Below are 21,986 nucleotides of genomic sequence, written 5' to 3' on the forward strand. Positions count from 1 at the left end.
AATAGAAATATATTTTTAAAAAAGTATTTTCACTCATTTTCTCATTCATAAAATGATCATACTTAAATGTTTTGATTGAAAAAGGCACACCAATAGCTATATGAAAATTATCTTAAATAACTATGATTTGTTCAAGAATGCTATGTGATGACCTGCCAGGATTTATAATACACTTTGTCCGGACATACCTCTACATTACAGAATAGCAAGTTTAGATGGGGTAAAGGCAAGAAGTATAATATAATAAATAGTGCTCATAAAGATTCCATTTGGGGATTCAGGGAGGTAAAACCTAAGAAACATAAACAAGCCAAAAACCAGCGGAGGAGAGTCAGATTCAAACTAGCAATAGATGAGATTCAGGGAATGGTTTTCCATGAGCCCATAAATACTTAAGAAGCAGTGGAGTACCCTATAGTAGATCTCTAGTGGACTTAGGACTTATTTCCCTATGACCTGCTTTGCTGTCATTAAAAATAATAATAATAATCCTATATAATAAAAGGGTAATATGCAAATTGACCCTAACAGCAGAATGACTGGGAATGACTAGTCACTATGACACACACTGACCACCAGGGAGCAGACGCTCAATGCAGGAACTTCCCCCTGGTGGTCAGTGCGCTCCCACAGAGGGAACTCTGCTCAGCCACAAGCCAGGCTGACAGCTGCCAGGTGGTGGTGGTGGGAGCCTCTCCTGCCTCCTCAGCAGCACTAAGGGTGTCCAACTGCAGCTTAGGCCTGCTCCCCGCTGGCAAGTGGACATCTACCGAGGGCTCCTGGGCTGCCAGATGGATGTCTGACTGCCAGCTAATACCTGCTCCCCCAGGGAGTGGGCCTAAGCCAGCAGTTGGACATCTCCTGAGGGGTCCCAGACTGTGAGAGGGCAAGGGTTGGGCTGAGGGACCCCCCTGAGTGCACAAATTTTTGTGCACCAGGCCTCTAGTAATAATAATAATAATAATCTTCACTAATAAAAGAGAAAGGTGCAATGAAATTATCTTATACCTTCACTGTACCTTCATGACACCCACCAGCCAATCTGGAGTGAGTATGCAAATTAACCCAACAAAGATGGCAGGTTAATTTGCATTCATAGGCACCAAGTGGCCAGGGGCAGGGTGGGGCGGGACACAGGCGTTCCGCACCACCCAGCTGCTCCGGGCCTCTGGGCAGCATGGGAAGGCAGAAAGTTGGCTCTGGGCCAGAGCGAAGGCATTGCCAGCAGCCAGGGAAGGAAGGCCCATTCTTGCACAAATTTTCATGTATCAGGCCTCTGGTAATAATAATAATTTCTTTAGAAATTTAGGCCATGCTGGGGAGTAGAATGTTCCCAGGTTCAGGAAGCAAAATGACTTTCTCTGCTTAGAGACTGGAAGTTCTAATCCATCCCATCTATTCCCTTGCAGACAAGGTCACACCCTGGACATGGCCTCAGAGATCCACATGCCAGGCCCAGTGTGCCTCATTGAGAACATCGAAGGGAAACTGGTAGTTAATCAGGAAGCTTTGGAGATCCTCTCTGCCATCACCCAGCCCCTTGTCGTGGTGGCTATTGTGGGCCTCTACCGCACTGGCAAATCCTACCTGATGAACAAACTGGCTGGGCAGAATGAGGGTGAGTGACAACAGCTAAGCTCTGCCGAGTCGTCCTTTTCACCCACACTCCCAGCATGAGTACAGAGTTATGAGGAGAGAAAGTTAGAGATGGGCAGGAATATTGAAAGGTAATGTTTGGGCCATAGCTGGCTAATTATCTTCTTGGAGGTAAAGGACAGAGGTCTGTTTCTGAAATATCACCTCTTTTTCTTTTTACTTAATAGATACTTGGAAAAAGAAAAATGTTTTCTAATCATAAAGAGGAAGACATCAATAAAACAACATATATAAAATTATAAACTATTAAAATTTTAGTAGCATAATATTCTTGTTTTAAAAAATCATCAAGTTTTCAACCTGTGGTGCCTGATACTCTTATTTTCCCATCTCTCTATTGCAGTTCAGATCAATAATGGTTATTCTTTGCTCCATCTCCACATCTTGCTCTCCTTAAGCCCTAGCTCATTTGTCAAGAACATCTCTAATTTCCAGATCACTCATCTATTACAACCTCTCTGCTCCCCCTGCAGGCTTCTCTGTTGGATCCACGGTGCAGTCTCACACCAAGGGAATCTGGATGTGGTGTGTGCCTCATCCAGAGGAACCAAATCACACCCTGGTTCTGCTGGACACCGAGGGACTGGGAGATGTAGAGAAGGTGAGGAACAAGGATTCCTTTTTCATCAGCCTTCTCATCTCTGAACATTCTTTACAGAGGTTTTTTTTGTACTTCCACTTGAACAGAGTATATCTTTATTTCCTTTTCTATATTTAATAGTCAAAGTTTGGAAACCTGAAGTGAGAAAAATATTTCTAAGCCAAAGTCATGATGGAGAGACTCCATTAATGTGGGGCTAGGCCATTAACCAAAATACAGAAAGACAGTGCAAATAAAATCACTGTCCCAAGTCTGATCCTGCAGAGAATAGTGATTAGTACTCAGCTCTGGCTCAGAGTTCAAATTGGGGCTCTGGACCCGTGGCTCTCTGACTTTGATAAGAGTAAATCTCTTTATTTATTTTTTCAGGTTTCCACTCCTATTTGTTCCTTTTTTTAAATTTCTTTATTGATTAAGGTATTACATATGTGTTCTCATCCCCCTGTTACCCCCCCAACCCCCCACACTCATGCCCTCACCACCCTGTTGTCTGTGTCCATTGGTTAGGCTTATATGCATGCATACAAGTCCTTTGGTTGATCTCTCCCCCTTACCCCCACCCTCCCCTACCTTCCCTCTGAGGTTTGACAGTTTGATCAATGATTCTCTGTCTCTGGATCTGTTTTTGTTCATCAGTTTATGTTGTTCCTTATATTCCATAAGTGAGTGAGATCATGTTATATTTATCTTTCTCTGACTGGCTTATTTTGCTTAGCAAAATGCTCTCCAGTTCCATCCATGATGTTGCAAATGGTAAGAATTCCTTCTTTTTCACCGCAGTGTAGTATTCCATTATGTAGATATGCCACAGTGTTTTAATCCACTCATTTGCTGATGGGCACTTAGACTGTTTCCAAATCTTTAAATCTTTGATTTTCCTTTGGTCTTACCCATCTTATCATTTGATACATAAGCTCTTCCCACTCTTTGCTGGTAAGTGTTTATTTAACAACCAGCCTCCTGGGGTAGGGAAGCTAAAAAGCCTTGACTTGTAGTACTTGCCAATAATCTAAATGCGCCCTTCCCCACCCTCAACCCCCTCATAGCTGAGTCCAAGTTCCCAAAGTGAAGTCAGGAAACCCAGGGTTTGGAATTTCACAGTCAGCTCCTGTGGGCTGGTGTAAGCTGGCTCTAGCACACAACTGGATCTTTCCCTTGAACTTCTCTATTGTTTAACTCTTGTTTTGCTTTTGCTTGTGATTTACTACGAATTCGTATGGTCAACCTCAACTTGTGCTTCATTTTCCTCATTGGTAACATGGAGATAGTTATAAATTTATCCTACGGCGTTGTTTTGAATACTAGATAAGATAATGTAGACTACCTTGTGTATAATAAGTGCTCAGACCACACTATCCCAGGCAGAATGCTTAATTTCAACATCAGCCTGGAAGCTCGCCCAGAGGGTGTCTGCGGAAGGGCCATGCAGCAGAACTCCAGACCCACAGAGGGGTCTGAGCAGATCACCCAGCAGTGAATCTGAGGGTCGGATTATTCTCTGAAAGAACTTTCAGCAGAGAGCAGGTTGGGGGCCAGACAGTGTGCCCTAGGAAAGAGGCGCCACCCTTCCCACCTCCCACAAAGAGGAGGCGCCCCTTCCCCCACTTTTGGAAGGGCTCTGCACTGGAAATCTGTCCCCGGGGACTGGACATCTGGCCTGGTGGAAGCCTAGGCAGATGCCCCTCCTTGCGAGAGCCAGCTGTGCTGAAAGGTTAGAGAGCCAAGCGGGGCTGGGTTTTTTGTTGTTGTTTGTTTGTTTTTATCCCCTCCTGCTTGAGGTGGCCATAAGGGGGTGCTAGTGACCCAGGCAGAGCTGAGGCATTAGAAGGAGAAGAGTGCTGCCTTATCCCTTCTGTAAGCTAAAAGCATGGCGCCCCAAGGCCAGTCTGTTTAAATAATCCGAACCAGGACCCCTCCCCACAGAGCCCAGTTCCCCGGAGGAAGGGAGAGCAGTCCTGGAGCTGCCTCAGCCCCTGGGCTAGGGAGGCCCTGCCCACCGATTACTTGGGGATCTGCCCTGCAGGGCTTCAGTCAGGTTGCCCAGGGCCAGGCAGGGACAGTATAGTGACTCACCAGAGAACTGCCATGGAGGCCGGAGGCCACACACCAAATGGCCAGATCCAACAGCATTGGAGCAAAATCCAGCAAGCTCCGCAAACAGCAAATGCAAAAGTTTTTTTGTTTTGGTGGGCTTTGGTTTTTCTTTCTCTTTTTTCTCTCTTTTTTTCATATTCTCTCATTGCTATATTTCAGTTGAGTCTATTTTGTCTCTTTCTCTTTACTTTTATAAAATTTTTAATTTAAATTTTTTTCTTTCTCTTTTCTTTCCCTAGTTTTCTTTTCCTATTCTATATATTATTTTATTCATTATTATTACTTTTTAGGTTATTATTATTTTATTTCTTTTTTTACCTTTTATTTTTCATAGTTATCCTATTTCTGGTCTCTTCCTTCTTTGCTTTCATATTCTCTTTTTTTTTTTCTCTTTTAATTCTTTTGGTCTTGTGTCTTCTAGTATTCTTTCATGCAGGGGTGTTTTTTGTTTGTTTTTTTGAGTCTTTTTGATATGGTTGTTTTTATAGTTGTGGTTGTTTTTAAAAAATATGAAAATATGTTGTTTTGGGTTTGGTCTGGTTTTGCCTTGTTTTATTCTGTCAGCACCTTTATAACAGTTGGCATGCTTGGTCAGGGTTGAGACTCAGTGTCAATAAACCTGAGGGCTGAGCCCACCTACAAATGGGACAACAGCAATCAAGACCCAAATTCAACAGAAGAGCCCACATAACCCATACCACCGTCATTCTTAGAGCACCCAGCTCAGAAGATAAAGGAAACGGCATGACTGAGGCCCACAGGACATCTACTACATAAGGCCCCCATCCAAGTCTCAGAGTCATAGTATACCTACCTAAAACAGCAATCTTGAGAAAGAAGAACAAAGTTGGAGGGATCACAATACTGGATATCAAACTATACTACAAAGCCACTGTAATCAAAACAGTCTGGTACTGGCACAAGGACAGACAAATAGATCAATAGAACAGAACAGAGCACCCAGAAATAAACATGCACCATTATGGTCAATTAAGTTTTTTTTTTTTAATCCTCATCTGAGGATATCTTTTTCCATTGCTTTTCAGAGACAGTGGAAGGGAGGCAAGAGAAGCAGAGAGAGAGAGACAGGGACAGATAAACACTGATGTGAAAGTGACACATCCACTGGTTGCCTACCACACGAGCTCAAGCGGGGGTAGGGAGCAAACCCACAACCAAGGTATGTGCCCTTGACTGGGAATCGAACCTGAGACCCTTCAGTCCTGGGGCCAATGCTTTAATCACTGAGCACACCGGCCAGGGCTGGTCAATTAATTTTTGAAAGGAGGCAAGAACATACAGTGGAGTAAAGACAGTATCTTCAATAAGTGGTGTTGGGAAAATTGGACAGATACATGAAAAAATGTGAAACTAGACCAACTTACATCATACACAAGAATAAACTCAAAATGCGTAAAAGACTTAAATGTAAGTCAAGAAACCATAAGAATCCCAGAAAAACCATAGGCAGTAAAATCTCAGACATCTCATGTAGCAGAATTTTCTTACATCTTCTAGGGCAGTGATGGCGAACCTTTTGAGCTCGGCGTGTCGGCATTTTGAAAAACCCTAACTTAACTCTGGTGCCGTGTCACAGATAGGAATTTTTTGATATTTGCAACCATAGTAAAACAAAGATGTATATTTTTGATATTTATTTTATATATTTAAATGCCATTTAACAGAGAAAAATCAACCAAAAAAATGAGTTCGCATGTCACCTTTGACACGCATGTCATAGGTTCACCATCACTGTTTTAGGGCAAGAGAAACAAAAGAAAAAAATAAAACAAATGGGACATCAAACTATAAAGTTTCTGCACTGCAAAAGAAGCCATCACTTAAATCCATGGTTCTCAACCTTCTGGCCCTTTAAATACAGTTCCTCATGTTGTGACCCAACCATAAAATTATTTTCGTTGCTACTTCATAACTGTAATGTTGCTACTGTTATGAATCATAATGTAAATATCTGATATGCAGGATGGTCTTAGGCGACCACTGTGAAAGGGTCATTCGACCGCCAAAGGGGTCAAGACCCACAGGTTGAGAACCGCTGACCTAAATGAAAAGAGAACCCAAATATCAAAGAACAAATTCCCCAATAATATATCTGGTAAGAGGTTAATTTCCAAAATAGATAAAGAACTCATACAACTCAACAAAAGGGAAACAATCCAATTAAAAAATGGGCAAAGCATCTGAATAGACACTTCTCCAAAGAGTATATACAGATGGCCAAGCGACATATGGAAAAAATGCTCAACATCACAAATCATCAGAGAAATGCAAATTAAAACTATAATGAGGTACCACCTCACACCTGCCAGAATGGCTACCATCAACAAATCAATAAACAACAAGTGCTGGCAACGATGCAGAGAAAAGGGAAACCAGTGTACTCGTGGTGGGAATGCAGACTAGTGCAGCCACAATGAAAAACAGTACGAAGTCTCCTCTAAAAATTAAAAGTGGAACTGCCATTTGTCCCACTTCTGGAAATATATTCTAAGAATCCCAAAACACCAATCAGAAAGAATATATGCACTTCTATATACATAGCAACATTATTTACAATAGCTAAGATCTGGAAACAGTCCAAGTGCCCATCAGTAGGTTAGTGGATAAAAACCTGTGGTATATTTACACAATGAAATACTATGCAACTGTAAAAAAGAAGGATCTCATACCCTCTGCAAGAACATGGATGGACCTGGAGACCAGGTCCATAATGGAGACCATTATGCTAACTGAAATAAGCCAGTCAGAGAAAGAAAAATATCACATGATCTCACTTATATGTGGAATCTAAAGAACAAAATAAACTGATTAACTAAATAGATCCAGAGGGATGGGTATATAGAACAGACTGACAGATCTCAGAGAGGAGGGGAGTGGAAGTAGGAAAGAGATAGAAAGAGATTAACCAAAGAACTTATATGCATACTAGTGGCCCAGTGCACGGATTCGTGAACATTGAAAGGAAATTAATTCGAAGAAATATTTTAATATCGCTACTCGCCCTTTCTCTATAATAGAAGTGACAACCAAATTCACAATCAATCGAAACACATGCATGCAATTGGCACCAGTGAGAGCTTTATATGTATCACACATGTGCAAGTCAACTTAGCCTTTTATAGATATAGAATAAACTTGCTTAATTAGACCTGCTTTCTGATTTAGTTAAACTTTTTCCAGCCCAGTGAAGCACCCCAACTTCTCTTTCAGGTAATTGTCAGCAACACAGCAGTAAATATCAACACAAAGCAGATTATTATTATAGATCACTCAGGGAGAAGAAAGAGTAAAATATTTCACTGCAGCAGTGTCTGACTATATTATGCACAGTGAGAAAACCTGAAGTCATTTTCAAGGCCCACCATTTCTTACTTCTTTTCAGTCGGGTCAAGTTTCTAAATCTCTGTTTTCTGGCTAATGAAAAGAAAATAGGATTCTACCAAGTCTCTTATCTACCTACTCCAGGACTTCTGTGAGGATCGAATGAGATGAGGGATGGGAAAATGCTTCACAGACATTTGGTTAAAGTGTAAAATGCTTCCACCTGGCTATAAAGCAAGTCACGTTCCTAGGTTGAAGAAACTCCAAGGAATCTAGTCACGAGGGAGAGGAAGCTGGGCATTGCTACATGACATCATTACCCAGCACCCACAGTGACTATTTCCAGGATAGGCTGGGCTGTGGGCCACATTTCACGCCATAGGGTCTGCATGGCTGTGATTTGGTGGGCTGTTGCTCTGGGGTGGTGGCAGAGCCTGTGTCCCACTTGGGGGAAGCTGAGTCTTGCTTTTTGGGTGCCAGATCTGCAGTGCCATTTATTTTTAAATGGCCAATGTGCATCATGGCAGCTCCTGCATTGAGCGTCTGCCCCATGGTGGTCAGTACATGTCATAGCGACCAGTTGGATGGTCAGACACTTAGCATAACAGCTTTTTATATAGAGAGATATGCATAATCCAAGGACACAGACAATAGTGTGGTTAAGGCCTGGGGTGGGGTAGGGTCTGGGTGGAGGGGGAAGTGGGATAAAAATAAGGGACATATGTAATATTGCCAACAATAAAAAATAAACTTTAAGAAAAAAACATCTAATGAGCTGGGATCCAGAGAGACAAGTCATCTCAAACCTGAGGAAAATGCCATACAGTACATAAAATTCATGTACACTGAAATTTTATTTTATAGAGTTTAATGCATGTTTTATAATTGATTAATATTTATAAACAAACAAGCTCCAGTTTAATCAAAATAAACTTTCATTTTTATGGTAAGTAGTCTTTTCCTAAAAATTAACTTATATAACTTGTTTGGAAAAAACTATACTATATTGGCCATTTTGTAAATATGATAATTAATACTACATGTTGTACAAACCTCCAGATTTCAGTGGCTTTTTTTTTTTTTGACAATTAAATGCCTTTATTGCAAAGCTGCATATATTTTTAAATTAAAATAGAACAGTTAAGAAGCTAATAAAATATTAATGTTGACTTAGATTACCATATATAATGATGACAAAAGTCTGAGAAATGTAGGTTGATGAAGACAATTTGAGTCAAAGATACAACCCTTTACAGCATTTCTTTCACTGCTGCTAAGAGAGAATCGAAACATTCTGTGACTGTAGAGAAGTCCGCATTTCTTGGTGAGTGCAGCAAGTATTGTGTTCTTTACATGTGGAGGAATTGTCCTGCAGGAGCTGACCACTGTGTACAGCTAGTGGAGTATAGAGAGCACCTGAGAAGGCACATGGGCATTTCTTTAGTTATTGTCAGCTGAATCCAGTGGCATTGGCAGGAGTGTTGTCAGCTTGACCTTCAGCCCAGGTGCCAGGGAGTAGGTTTTGTTATTTAAATCCAGCCAAGCACCAGGAATGAATACGACTCCAGCCTACCCAAGAATGCACATAATCTCCTGTGTCTTGACTTTTAGTGAAACTTCTGTTTTTTTGCTGTATAAAATAAACACGCTGTATTGGCTCTGGGTCCTTGTTCCTGTTTCTCCATCAGAGGACAGTGTTCCCACCCAGCCCCAGCTTTTTCTTTCCATCTCTGTGTCTGTCTCTTTCTTTCATTTTCTCAATCCTGAGCCGCCCCTACTCAGGAACCTGACCACTCTCTAGCAGCGCTGGACATGGAGAAGAGAGAAATATTCACAGTAGAGGAGGAGGAGTTCAGCCTAGGGATGCATCCACTAGTCTCAGGGATCCTCAGGTGGAGGTGGAGGCAGGCAGCACAGCAGGCAGCTGGAGAGGCCCAAGTGGAGAGGAGGGAACAGTGCTGCTTTAGGACCCAGGTCCACCTCTGAGGAGGGGACCATCAGGGCGTGGCTCCTGGCATCCTGGCAGGTTTGGAACAGCAGCTTGTGAAGTGGAGATTTTCACGGCCTCTTCCAGGTACCTGAGGGTCTTTAGCATCTCCACCATCTCCTCCTCTTGTCTGGAGCATTTGGATCTCTCTCCCTTCAGTTCGTGAACCAGGGATGTAATTTCCTGCTTCAGCGCCCAGTAGGTCATGGTCGCCTTTCTGCAAGCGTGGGCAAGGCCGGGTATATTTAATGACTCTTTCTCATGCCTGGCATTGTCTAAGGATGACTCTATCCTCCTGCACTACTCTTTAGCCACGCTCAACTTAATGAGTTGGCATTGCTCCTCCATCTGTCCAGCCAGTGCCTTTGCCAGGTGCACTTCACGTCTTACATAGGTGGACTCTGAACAGATGGAACAAATCTGACTATAAATACGAGATCCACCAAGAAGCCTTTGACAGATGGACACACAAATATCTCCGATTGGAGGACGTGGACGGGGAGGCGTGGACTCTGGCCAGCAGCCCCACAGCCTCTTCACCCAATAATGGGCCCTGAGCCCAGCTCTATAGAGGACCATAGCACCTCCATAGACCATCAATACAGGACAGCTGGGTCACCATGGAGCCTCCAGCCACAACAGAATCCATGACACCCCAACATTCCACCTGGAACCAGCCAGCAAGGGTGACCCTCATTGGTCATCAGTGATATGGTTGAGATAGGGGAAGATTTGTAAAAACATATGCCAAAAGTCCAATGACATTCAGTAGTCATCACCATGTATGTTTTCGTGTCAATATAAATTAAAATATAGTGAAAATAGCAACAAAAATGATCAATGCTAATGACAGAACTATTCTATTCAAAGTGATATGTTTTTCACAATCACTTTTGTTTGTTCATTTAACATTGTAGATCAGGGGCTTATTTTTAATGATTGCTCATCTGGGAATGCCATGAGACATGATTTAAATTTGTTTTGACTTCTAGGGTGACCAGAACAATGATACTCAGATCTTTGCACTGGCAATACTATTGAGTAGTACCTTTGTTTACAACACCATGAACACAATTGACCAGAGGGCTATCGATCTATTGCAATATCCTTTTATGATCCAGGATGGCACCAAAGCCAGAGAAAACTCTTCTATCCACCAGCTGTGTTTATGAACCTTTTGAATCAAACACAAAAATAAAAACGTGATAAACATTAAAAGTACAAGAAAAACAGCCCTTATACTTACTGAGGTTATGAAGAATTGGTTACAACCAAAAGAGAACATAATGGTATAAGGATGTAAGGAATGCAATATGGGCTTAGATGCAGTCCTATTTCCAACCAGTTTTCCTTAATTATATCTCAGTTATGTAATAGAACTGTCAAATCAGATCAGGACAGTTTCTCCACCTGATCTTGATGGGGTTGAAGATGCAGCGGATGCTGTGAGCTTCTGTCCAGACTTAGTGTGGACTCTGAGAGATTTCTACCTTTCCCTGGAAGCAGACGGGAAACACATCACAGCAGATGACTACCTGGAGAACTCGTTGAAGCTGAAAAAAGGTAACAGGGACTTTAATTTCGGAAAGAGAGAGAGAAGAATATCTCTATGTGTAAGTGGTTACATTTATAGTTTCCTATATTTAATCATTTGGTTAAACTGCCAAGTAAATAATGAGCATTACTAATTTAAAGTGAACTATTAGATTCAATATGAGATTGAATTACTGAATGTTCTTGGAGAAAATTACTTTTCTTTCTTCCTTTCTCTGATGGGTTACCTTTTAACATTTTGCTTAGAGTTTATAGAGATGTGTTGAAATAGATAACATCAGGTTCAAGACAAATTTATTCATGGGAAATACATTAAAATGAATGCTAGTTCTATACTAAATAAAGCCCAATTTTTTCTTCCCCAGACACTGATGAAAATCATAAAAATTTCAATTTGCCCCGTCATTGCATACAGACATTCTTTGCAAGAAAGAAATGCTTTGTCTTTGACTCGCCCACTCACCGGAAGAAGCTTGCCCATCTTCCGACACTGCATAACGATGAACTGGATCCTGACTTTGTGCAACAAGTGGCAGATTTCTGTTCCTACATCTTTCACCATTCCAAGGCAAAAACTCTTTCAGGAGGCATCCAGGTCAATGGACCTCGTGAGTACCTTCCTTAGGATTTTCCTTCAACTCAACATAAAGAATGGGGCACTGTTAAAAGTTTCTCCTTTCACTGTCTATGTTGAAAATCCTTCATCAGTTATGACCAAGAAAATTATATACATCACATTTTTAAGTTCCAGTGGGTACCCAAAACATTCCTACTGATTTTTTAAGTAATGCCTCTAATCTAGGATATAATAGCAATATCATCTGAAGAAAAGATCAAGTTAAAGAGTTCTATTCATAAGTGGTCCATTGGACTAACCACATGAGTTGGCAACATTTATTCCATGAATATAATGGATACTTATTATGTGTCACAGCCTTAGATAAGCGCAAGATAACATATAGGTTCTCTGTTAAAATGGAACCTACTTGATATAAAGATTAAATAAACAGAGGCTCAAGTTGTCTAGAGCTTTAAAGGAAATCTAAGAAAGCATCTTGGACCAGATTTTTTTCTCTAAAGACACTATGCCTCAGAAGTCTATGAATGATTGCTATACTCTTGAGCAATGACTTTCAACCAGTGTGCCTCAATAATTCTTAAAACATGCAATACCCGACTATTTAGTCAACGGCACTGACTTCTTTTCCTTTAGAATGTCAAATAAAAATATGATAACAGTCAACACAATAGCCAACTGGTATGAATGAATCTAAATTATACCTTTTTTTTTTTTTGTCAGATCAGGAAAAAAAAACCCCACATATTTTGGTGTGCAGCAGAATTTTAGTAATAGTCTATGTGTGCCATGAGATGGAAAAGGTTGAAAATTGATGTTCTAGAAGAATGGTGAATGCAATCAAAAGTATGCAAGGGACAACGAAGACAAATAGGAAAGTTCTAACAAAGAGTAAAGGCGAGACAGTCTAATTTGTTCACTTTGTGTTTTTTCAGCTAATACTCTTACCAGCTTTGCATACTGAAGTGGAAGAGAAAAGGGAAGTCTGAAGGAAAATGAAACCTGAGGAAGTGAGAAAGAAAGGAAAAAATAAAGAGGCCAGAAAGGCCTATAGCAATCTAATAAAATGAATAGGCATAACTTTAACCATTTCCTCATTTCTCAATAGAAAAAGGATGGCATCAGGATGATTACATAGAGCTTGATGTTTCTCCTTTAAAGACTTTCTTTTCCCAAAGAAAGATCTGGCTTCTTAGTCACACAATTTTCAAAAACAAAACAAACAAAAAGCACATATTTGAGCCACTTGAACACTATGCAGAATACTGAAAAAGCTCAGGCAATGCATTGTTAAATTAACATTCTCAGAACTATCCAATTTTAGAGTGTGTCCTTTTTTTCTACAAATAATGCATGCATCTCTTTCCCCTGTGAAGGTCTAGAAAATCTAGTGCTGACCTATGTCAATGCCATCAGCAGTGGGAACCTGCCCAGCATGGAGAATACAGTCTTGGCCTTGGCCCAAATCAAGAATTCAGCTGCAATACAAAAGGCCATTGCCCACTATGACCAGCAGATGGCTCAGAAGGTGCAGCTCCCCACGGAAAACCTCCAAGAGCTGCTGGACCTGCATAGGACCAGTGAGAAGGAAGCCATCGAAATCTTCATCAATAATTCCTTCAAGGATGTGGACCAAAAGTTCCAGAAGGAATTAGAGGTAATTAATATTCTTTGCTCTGCTCCTGGGGCTTACATGTAATACAAGTATTGCTAGGAAATGCAAAATGGGGACTTAAGAAAAGCAATTCTTACTAGACTGGAAAATAACGATTCTTACATGATCAAGATATCACTTTTATTCTGACAACAAACAAACAAGCAACATGTAACTACTCTGGGTTGTATGGATTTTAATACTTTCACACACTCACAACTCACCATGTTACAACCATGAACTAATTTTTTAAATTAATCTTATTCTTTAAAAATTGCATTCATAAAGTATTAATTAACTTTTCTTTTATATTAATCTAGTACACAGAATTGCCAAATGGTTCTACTAAAATATCATGTCTCCAGGTTTAATAGTATCCACTCATATCATTCTAGCTAATTATTCCACTGCCCTTCCTTGTTGGGAATCCAAAGCCCAGGAAAATACAGAAATAAGGAATGGTTGTAAATGAGTAGGTTGTACAAAAAATTAGGGCCTGAGGTTAGATATCTGTAGTCTGAAGATCACATCTAAAGCAGAAATATCAAGAGAAATGGGTTTCAGGAGATTTGGAACACAAAACTAAAGTCATTTTTCTATACCATAACATCCTTGGACCTTTCCTAGGCTTGGTAGGAAGGATATAGTCTTGCTGTTGTTCTCTAGTTTCTAGAAAATCAATATAGAGATTCTCTCTGAGAATCACTTGTAGAAATACTGAAGCATTGCTAACATCTTTTCCATGGGCTTTTGTCCCTTTGAAGACCCTGCTGGAAGCAAAGCAAGATGACTTTCGTAAGCAGAACTTGGAGGCATCATCAGATCGTTGCTCAGCTTTACTTCAAGCAATTTTTGGTCCTCTAGAGGAATATGTGAAGCAGGGGGTTTACTCAAAGCCTGGAGGGCACCGCCTCTTCATTCAGAAGAGAGAAGAGCTGAAGGCAAAGTACTATCAGGAGCCCAGGAAAGGAATACAGGTATTCCTTGTTTCATGCATTAATTGTGGGAAATTGTTCGGGGTTTGGAGTGGGGAAGGGCTTCTTTCAAAATCCAGTGAAGACAGGAAGAAAGTATTTATACTCTAATGATAGCTGTAGAATTAAACTGAACTATCACCATAATCACCAGACTTTTACTGCAACCATCAACATTCACTGCAACAAAGGGACTTTTTTGGTTACATAGGACAGAATTGCAGTAATTGAAAGGAACAGGAAAAAAGAGTAATTCATTGGCTTACATAAAACATTTAAATGTAGTTGCAACTACAGCTACATTCAGGAATTTAAACAATGTCATCAATTTCCCCCTTCCTTTTTTTCTTTCCAACTCCCACTTAGTTTTCTGTTCTGTTTTCCTACTGGCTTCATTCTCAGGCATGGCAGCAAAGAGGACACCAACATCTCCAAGCTTAACTAGATCTTTTGCCCTCAGTCTCAGAGGAGAGAGAGCATTTCCCCAGCATCTGTATCCGTCTCTAAAACATCCATGTTGAGCATTTTCTCACCTGAACTTGGGTGAACTTGTGTGCTCTGATGAGCCAGCCCAGAGTTTGTGCCCACTCCTGTGAAAAAGAGGCTTGATTGACAGTTCCACGGAGTGCACGCTGAGCAGTTCTGGGGAGGAAAAGATGCTGGGAAGAAAAATAAATAAAAAGGTTTACAACATGCCCAATCACCATTTCCTACTTTTCACTGCATGGCTTTGGGGTCCTAGGCTGAAGAAGCTCTGCAGAACTATTTGCAGTCCAAGGAGTCCATGAGTGATGCCATTCTACAGACAGACCTGGCTCTCACTGCCAAGGAAAAGGAGAGGAAAGGTGAGAGGAAAATGGAAGAAATGCAGAATAGAACTTTCTGTACATTTTCAATTAATTTGGCCTGGCTTACCTGGGATCTTTAAACTAGAGCAAGAATGGCAAAGATGACTTTTTGCTCTTCAAGCTTTATCTGGGTGGGCACGTACTGTCATCTGAAAAGGCAAAATGGCCCCAGGGAATTTTTTCTATGAAGCAGTAATAAGCAATAAGAGCAGGAGACAGAAGGAAGGGACACTAGAGGAGTTTGTCATTTTCTTCTTTCTCAGAAGCATATTTGAAAGCAGAGGCTGCAAAGGCTGAAGCACGAAGGTTGGAGGAGATTCAAAGGCAGAACCAGCAAATGATGGAGGAGAGGGAGAGACAGCATCAGGAGCAACTGAGACAAATGGAGATAAACAGAGCCCAACAGCTGGCACAGGAACAGATGGCTCGGGAACGTCAGCTCCAGGTACTCACCCGTTATTTCATCTCATCATTTTAATCACATCTCCCTCTCTGTATTGGTAAGAGCATGAAACAGTGACAAAGAGGGAGAGACAGCATAACTTTATGGCTCAGGGCAAGGACTCTGGAGTCAGACAGCCTGGTAAGAATCCCAGCTCCACATCTTACTAAATATATGGTTTGGGCCAATTATTTGTCCCTTAGTTTCCATTTGTGGAAAGTGGAGACAGTAATAATACTTCTTTTATAGGAATTTTAATAGTTAAGTGAGTAAATATTTGTGTTTAGATTAGTGCTGAGCACAGAATAAGCACTGTACTTTGTAAATAAGGATATTTCTAACTCACAGTAGTCTTTTTGTTAAGTGGTTAATTGCTATAGACAATCTTTTACTTTGGTCCTAGATTACTTTGTTAAATTGATTTCATATTATGTCCCTGTCTTTGCCTCAATTGTCACTGATTCTGAGGCTTTTAACTTGCAGAGTTTGTTTCATCCAAGCCCTTATTTTCATCATCACTGAATAGCATTAGTTCCTACGTAGCAAGTACTGTACAAAGTACTTTAGGCACATTCTCTCATCTAATCTGTTCATTGTGAAGCAGAACCATTATGTCCCCATTCTTCTCATTAAAAACATTAGGTTCCAAAGAGATAACTAAATGTCATATCACACAGCCTAGAAAGTTATCCAAACTGCCTTCCCAGAGAATGAGAACTGCAGTATTTTTATTTCTGCAAACCTAGTATGAATTCTTATGTGAACCCTTTCCCCAGGGTGACCAGTCTACCTGTAGGTCCTAGTTTTCCAGAACCTCCAAGACATTTTTGTGAATACAGATCTACACTAAAGAGCAGATGGTCAACCTGGGGTTCTTGCTCTCCTCAGTCTTTCATCCACTCCTGCCCTATAACTGTGGAGACTGGAAACAAATTCCCTGATCTAAGGCTCAGACGCCTCACCTGAGTGTGGTTGTCACTTAGACACCCAGTTGTTGTTGTATAAGCCTTTCCTCAAAGCATTAGATCTGACATTCCTCTGTGTAGAAATGAAAACTGAAGTCAAGATGTGACTCAGATTGCCCAAGGAGGAAGGGAGAAGGGACCTCAGGGCACAATTCTTGAAACACCAATCCTTCAGGAATTGAGAGATGGTGATGTTTCTGCAGCTAGAGAAAGAGATATGGGAGAATTGTTACTGATGGCTTAAAATAAGCGAAGATATGCCCTAGTGGGTTTGGCTCAGTGGATAGAGCATTGGCCTGCAGACTGAAGGGTCCTAGGTTAGATTCTGGTCAAGGGCACATGCCAGGTTGTGGGCTAGATTCCTAGTAGGGGGCATGCAGGAGGCAGCCGATCAATGATTTTCATCATTGATGTTTCTATCTCTCGCTCCCTTTCCTTCCCTCTCTGAAATCAATCAAAAATATGTTTTTTAAAAATAAGTGAGGATAGTCAATGATTTTGGCTTATCCTCCCCACCCCGCACTCCCAGTGATGTAAACATTACTTTTTGTTAAGCTCTTTAGTTTTATTTGTCACTCTTCAGGAAGAGGCTGCAAAGCAGAGGGAGAGAGAAGCGGCTGAAATAAGAAGACTTCAGAATGAGATTCAGCAACTACAGCAAGCAAAATCACGAAATGATGATTGTATCTTACTCTAAAGCTAAACATCTGAACTTCTTTTCATGTTCACTTTTCACTGAAGATAGAAAGAAACAAGAAACTATAAAACGTGGGACAATTACCATTTAAATAAGTGTTATAATAATTATATCAAACTTTTGTATTGTTACTAAGTTTTTTTTTTGTTTTTTTTTTTATGTTACTAAGTTTTGATGCCCATTATTGGTAAAATGTACATTTCAATAGTTTCAATGATGATTACTTCCTTGAAAAGATTATGAATTGTATAACAAAGGGCATTTGATCACTGCATTTATTTGGTAGAAATAGTGGGCTGGTTCTCTCAGGGGAAACTTCCTCTTCTACCTCAATGCCATCCCTCTAATTTTCTCAGGGGGGATTGAAAGTGACCTAGGGTGTGTGTGATTCACAATAGTCTCAGTCAAATGGGACTTGATCAACATCTTGAACTCACTCAGGTGGGCAGCACTCCTGTCAAGTGGTCATATGCTGGATGCCATTGCAGGGAGTGACCACTTTACCTAGCTTCTTAGCGGCGACAACGTTCGGTTCTCAACTACGTGGAGGCAGTCAGTCTATGGGAAGTGATGTGACTACTGGTCATGCTCAGTAGAGTTTGCTTAGAGAGAGTCTAAACTGCAAGCAAATAGCACTGTAATGAAGTAGAGGTGCTCTAGAAGTTAGAAAGAACTTCGGGTATGGAAATTGTGTCATAGGCCAAAGAGCTAAAGAAGCCTTTCCTTTATGTTATCCTCATCAAGGACATAACTTAAACAGGACTTTTTATATCAAAAAGCAGTTTATACTGAATTCAATGATCATTGCTATGTCTTTATAATCCTTTAGAGCCTATAAATAAATTGTCTAAGGAATGCTAGATAATGTGTCAAAATATCTGATGGGACTCATTTTATTTTATGCTTGCTTATAATGGTAAAGTTAAACTATCTTAATTCTTTGCAATCATGTATGAAAACCTACTGATTTTTCTTAATATTTATGACTTGTATACATATATCTTTGTACATAATTTTAAACATAAATAACCATAAAAAGTTTTAAATAGCTCTACCACTTTGTTTCCCCAGTTGTGAAAAGTCTATGGGGAGGCCTCCTGAATTTCCCTAAGGGGATTAAGAATTACTTTAAAGACTGAAAATAAAACACATTTTATTACATCTTTTTATTTTCTTTCTGTTTCTTTGTTTTATCTCCACTAAAATAGGCTTCAAAAGTTATAGAATCATTACATAAATCTCTATTTTTATTTTCCTTAAATTGCCTACCTACTTATATAAGGAATTTCCCAGTTGAGTTATATGATAGGAACTTAAGCTTTTTCAGTTGCTCAAAATATAACTTACATATTTACAAAAGAAAATGATAAATTTTAATCTTTGTCTTTTTTTTCTGTTCTTAGGAGATGTTTATTATGCTGACTTCCCATATCAATAGGGCTCGGTGGTGCTCAACTGTATGTCTAGATTTAAACTGAACTTCAGAAAGTACCAAAGGCCACAGCATGCTCGCCTGAGCATTTGCTTAACAGTACCCTATAATAGCCTTTGCAAGCTGTATAACTCATAAAAGATACAATAAAATGCATCTTAATATCCAGAGAGATGTCTGTTGAAAAGAAGAGCACTATCTTCAAAATAAATACTAAGTTCATTACTACCTCTGTTATAGAGATTCAACACACACACACACACACACACACACACACACACAACTTGAGACTAAGCAAAATCGTCAGCTATCTAAGGTTCCAAGCTTGGTACTATTAACTTAGACCATATTACATATCATCTGATTTCTAGCTCAATACTTCTGTTATATCTTCAGGGAAAAAATAAAGTTTTTCTCCTTTCTGTTAGACCCTCAGAGGTGCATATTGTTTTCACCAGTGATTCACATTCTTTCCTACCAGCATTTTTGGCCTCCCCTCATCCCCAAATATTTTGATCTCATATGACTCTCTTATGAGGTGATCATCAGGTACAAAATGATCAGAAAAGATTAACATAAGACAGTTACTTGAAGCTACCAAGAGCTAGACTACATTTTGTGACATTTACAGTGCTGCTTCTGTGAGGTCAACTGATTAAGTTTTAAATGCAAAGGCAAGGAAACAGATTCTCCCCTACAGCCTCTATAAGAATGGCAGTCCTGTTAACACCTTGATTTTAGCCCCTTGAGATTCCTAACTTCAGAATTGCAAGATAATTAACTTTATGCTGTTTTAAGCCATGTGTAGTACTTTGTTACAGCAGCAATCAGAAACAAATATAACTATAATTAATATTATCAATAGTTACTGAGACTAGCTAATATTGATTCAGAATTTATTGTGTGCCAGTTATGAGTTTTAATAATGTATTTGCTGTTCATAAGGACTCCATGAATTATAATTAACAATATCTACACTAATAAAAGACAAACATGCAAATTGACTATACATTCGCTATGCCTCAAGCCATACCCACCAGCCAATCAGAGTGACTATATGCAAATTAACCCAACCAAGGTGGCAGCCGGCAGCCATGGAGCTGGAGCAAGCAGGAGGCTTGGTTGCCCCAATGATGGAGGAAGCCAAGCTTCCCTCTCGCCCACTCTGGCCAGCTCTGAGCTTCTCTCAAGGCTACAAAGTTTCAATTATAGAAGGTAAATAAATCCCAGAATAAAAGAAAAAAGAAAAAAAGAGGCTTGGAGCTTCTGTCCCCGGGGGGCTTAGCCAGCCTGAAAACGGCCCTTAGCCCCTCACCCAGACTGGCTAGGCACCCCAGTGGGGACCCCCCACCCTAAAGGGGGTGTTGCCTGCCTGAAAACAACCATCAGCACCTCACCCAGGCTGGCCAAACCTCCATGGGGTAAGGGTCCCCACTGGGGGGGAGGGGCTTGACCAGCCTGCAAAGAGCCATCAACCCCTCACCCACGCTGGCCAGGTGCCCCAGTGGGACACTCACCGTGATCCTGGACACACTTCAAGGCAAACCAGCCAGCCCCCACCCATGCAGCAGGCCTCTATCCTATATAATAAAAGGGTAATAAGCAAATTGACCCTAACAGTAGAACTACTGGAAATGACTGTTCACTATGACACACACTGACCACCAGGGGTGAGATACTCAATGCAGGAGCTGTCCCCTGGTGGTCAGTGCACTCCCAGAGGGGGAGCTCTGCTCAGCCACAAGCCAGGCTGATGGCTGCCAGCATAGCGATGGTCGCGGGAGCCTCTCCAGCCTCCTCAGCAGCACTAAGGATGTCCGACTGCAGCTTAGGTCTGCTCCCTGCTGGTAAGTGGACATCCCCCGAGGGCTGCCTGGCTGCCAGAGGGATGTCTGACTGCCAGCTTGGGCCCAATCCCCCAGGGAGCGGGCCTAAGCCCGCAGGTGGATATCCTCCAAGGGGTCCCCGACTGCAAGAAGGCATAGGCTGGGCTGAGGGACTTTCCCCCCTCCCCCCGAGTTCACAAATTTTTGTGCACCGGGCCTCTAGTTATTAATACAATTTATTACTATTATTTATTATTAAGGTTATGGTTGTTGTCTTTGTAAAATAGAGGAAATGAAGGCATTAGAATTAAGTGAATTGTCTAAGGGCAATGCCACAGAAGGCATTTTAAAGCTAGCCCCCCACATTTATAATCAACTTGTGATACTCTTTCTGGTCATACTTAGGAAAACATAGAAATATAGAATAATATGTCAAAATTTAAGGATTAAGGCCACAGTAGTGAAAATAAAAAAAAAAACATAGTTACAAAACAGTCTTAAATGATTTACACAAAAAGTGGACAAAGAAATCTCCAGAAAGAAGTGGAGAAAACATTGTATTGATTCTAGAATAAACTCATCATAGATAGAACAGAAAGTCCAAAAAATAGACTGTTATGAGAATTATATAATTTAAAGATGGACTTTTTCCTGGGTTAAGACAAATGGATGATCATTTGAACAAAGATAAAATTAGACCTGGTCACAGTAAAAGACATCCAATTTGATGAAAATATTGAAACATAAAAACCATAAAAATTTATTTTAGGGAACCAAATGTATGTTTTCATAAACCTACAGAGGGGAGGCCCTTTCTAAATGTGACTCAAAGCCCAGATGACTTAAATTAACAAAAATAATATTAAATGTGACTACATAAAAAAAAAAATTATATCCTTACTTTTGTCAAAATAAACACTACAAACAAAATTCTTTAAAAAATGGTAAACTGAGCCTGGCCAGCATGGCTCAGTGGTTGGGCATCAACCTATGAACCAGGAGATCAGGGTTTGATTCCTGGTCAGGGCACATGCCCAGGTTGCAGGCTCCATCTCCAGTGTGGGGCATGCAGGAGGCAGCCAATCAATGATTCTCTCTCAACATTGATGTTTCTATCTCTTCCTCTCCATTCCTCTCTGAAATCAATAAAAAAATATTTTTTAAAATATGGTAAACTGGGAAAAATATTTGTAACTAATGTCACAAATAGCTAATTTTCCCAATACTAGTATGTAAAGTTCTCTTGAGTGGAAAATGACAAACAATGATATAAATAAGTTACAGAAAAGAAATAGTGTTTAAACATATGAAAAAATACTCTGCTTTAATCATAATAA

At 40.4% G+C, this 21,986-nt stretch overlaps 1 protein-coding gene across 1 annotated transcript; it reads left to right on the plus strand.

The window, feature by feature from the left end:
• Window positions 1-1,413: 1,413 nt before the first annotated feature.
• On the plus strand, window positions 1,414-18,746 carry LOC308516736 (guanylate-binding protein 1-like). Its single transcript, XM_081087812.1, has 10 exons — window positions 1,414-1,618; window positions 2,130-2,257; window positions 10,673-10,782; window positions 11,047-11,243; window positions 11,600-11,842; window positions 13,188-13,468; window positions 14,230-14,442; window positions 15,182-15,284; window positions 15,551-15,732; window positions 17,278-18,746. Exons 1-10 carry the CDS (start codon window positions 1,429-1,431, stop codon window positions 17,389-17,391), a joined length of 1,761 nt encoding a protein of 586 aa, XP_080943938.1. The 5' UTR covers window positions 1,414-1,428; the 3' UTR covers window positions 17,392-18,746.
• The last annotated feature ends 3,240 nt before the right edge of the window (window positions 18,747-21,986 follow it).

This window comes from Myotis nattereri (assembly GCF_964212035.1).
Source record: "Myotis nattereri genome assembly, chromosome: 3".
NCBI lineage: Eukaryota > Metazoa > Chordata > Mammalia > Chiroptera > Vespertilionidae > Myotis > Myotis nattereri.

Bases quoted from the DNA above. Each gene is read 5' to 3' on its own strand.
- LOC308516736 (XM_081087812.1), top strand. From the start codon at position 1,429: ATGGCCTCAGAGATCCACATGCCAGGCCCAGTGTGCCTCATTGAGAAC. The intron at 11,843-13,187 runs GTGAGTACCTTC...TCCCCTGTGAAG, and splicing joins CATCCAGGTCAATGGACCTC to GTCTAGAAAATCTAGTGCTG. The intron at 14,443-15,181 runs GTATTCCTTGTT...TTGGGGTCCTAG, and splicing joins AGCCCAGGAAAGGAATACAG to GCTGAAGAAGCTCTGCAGAA.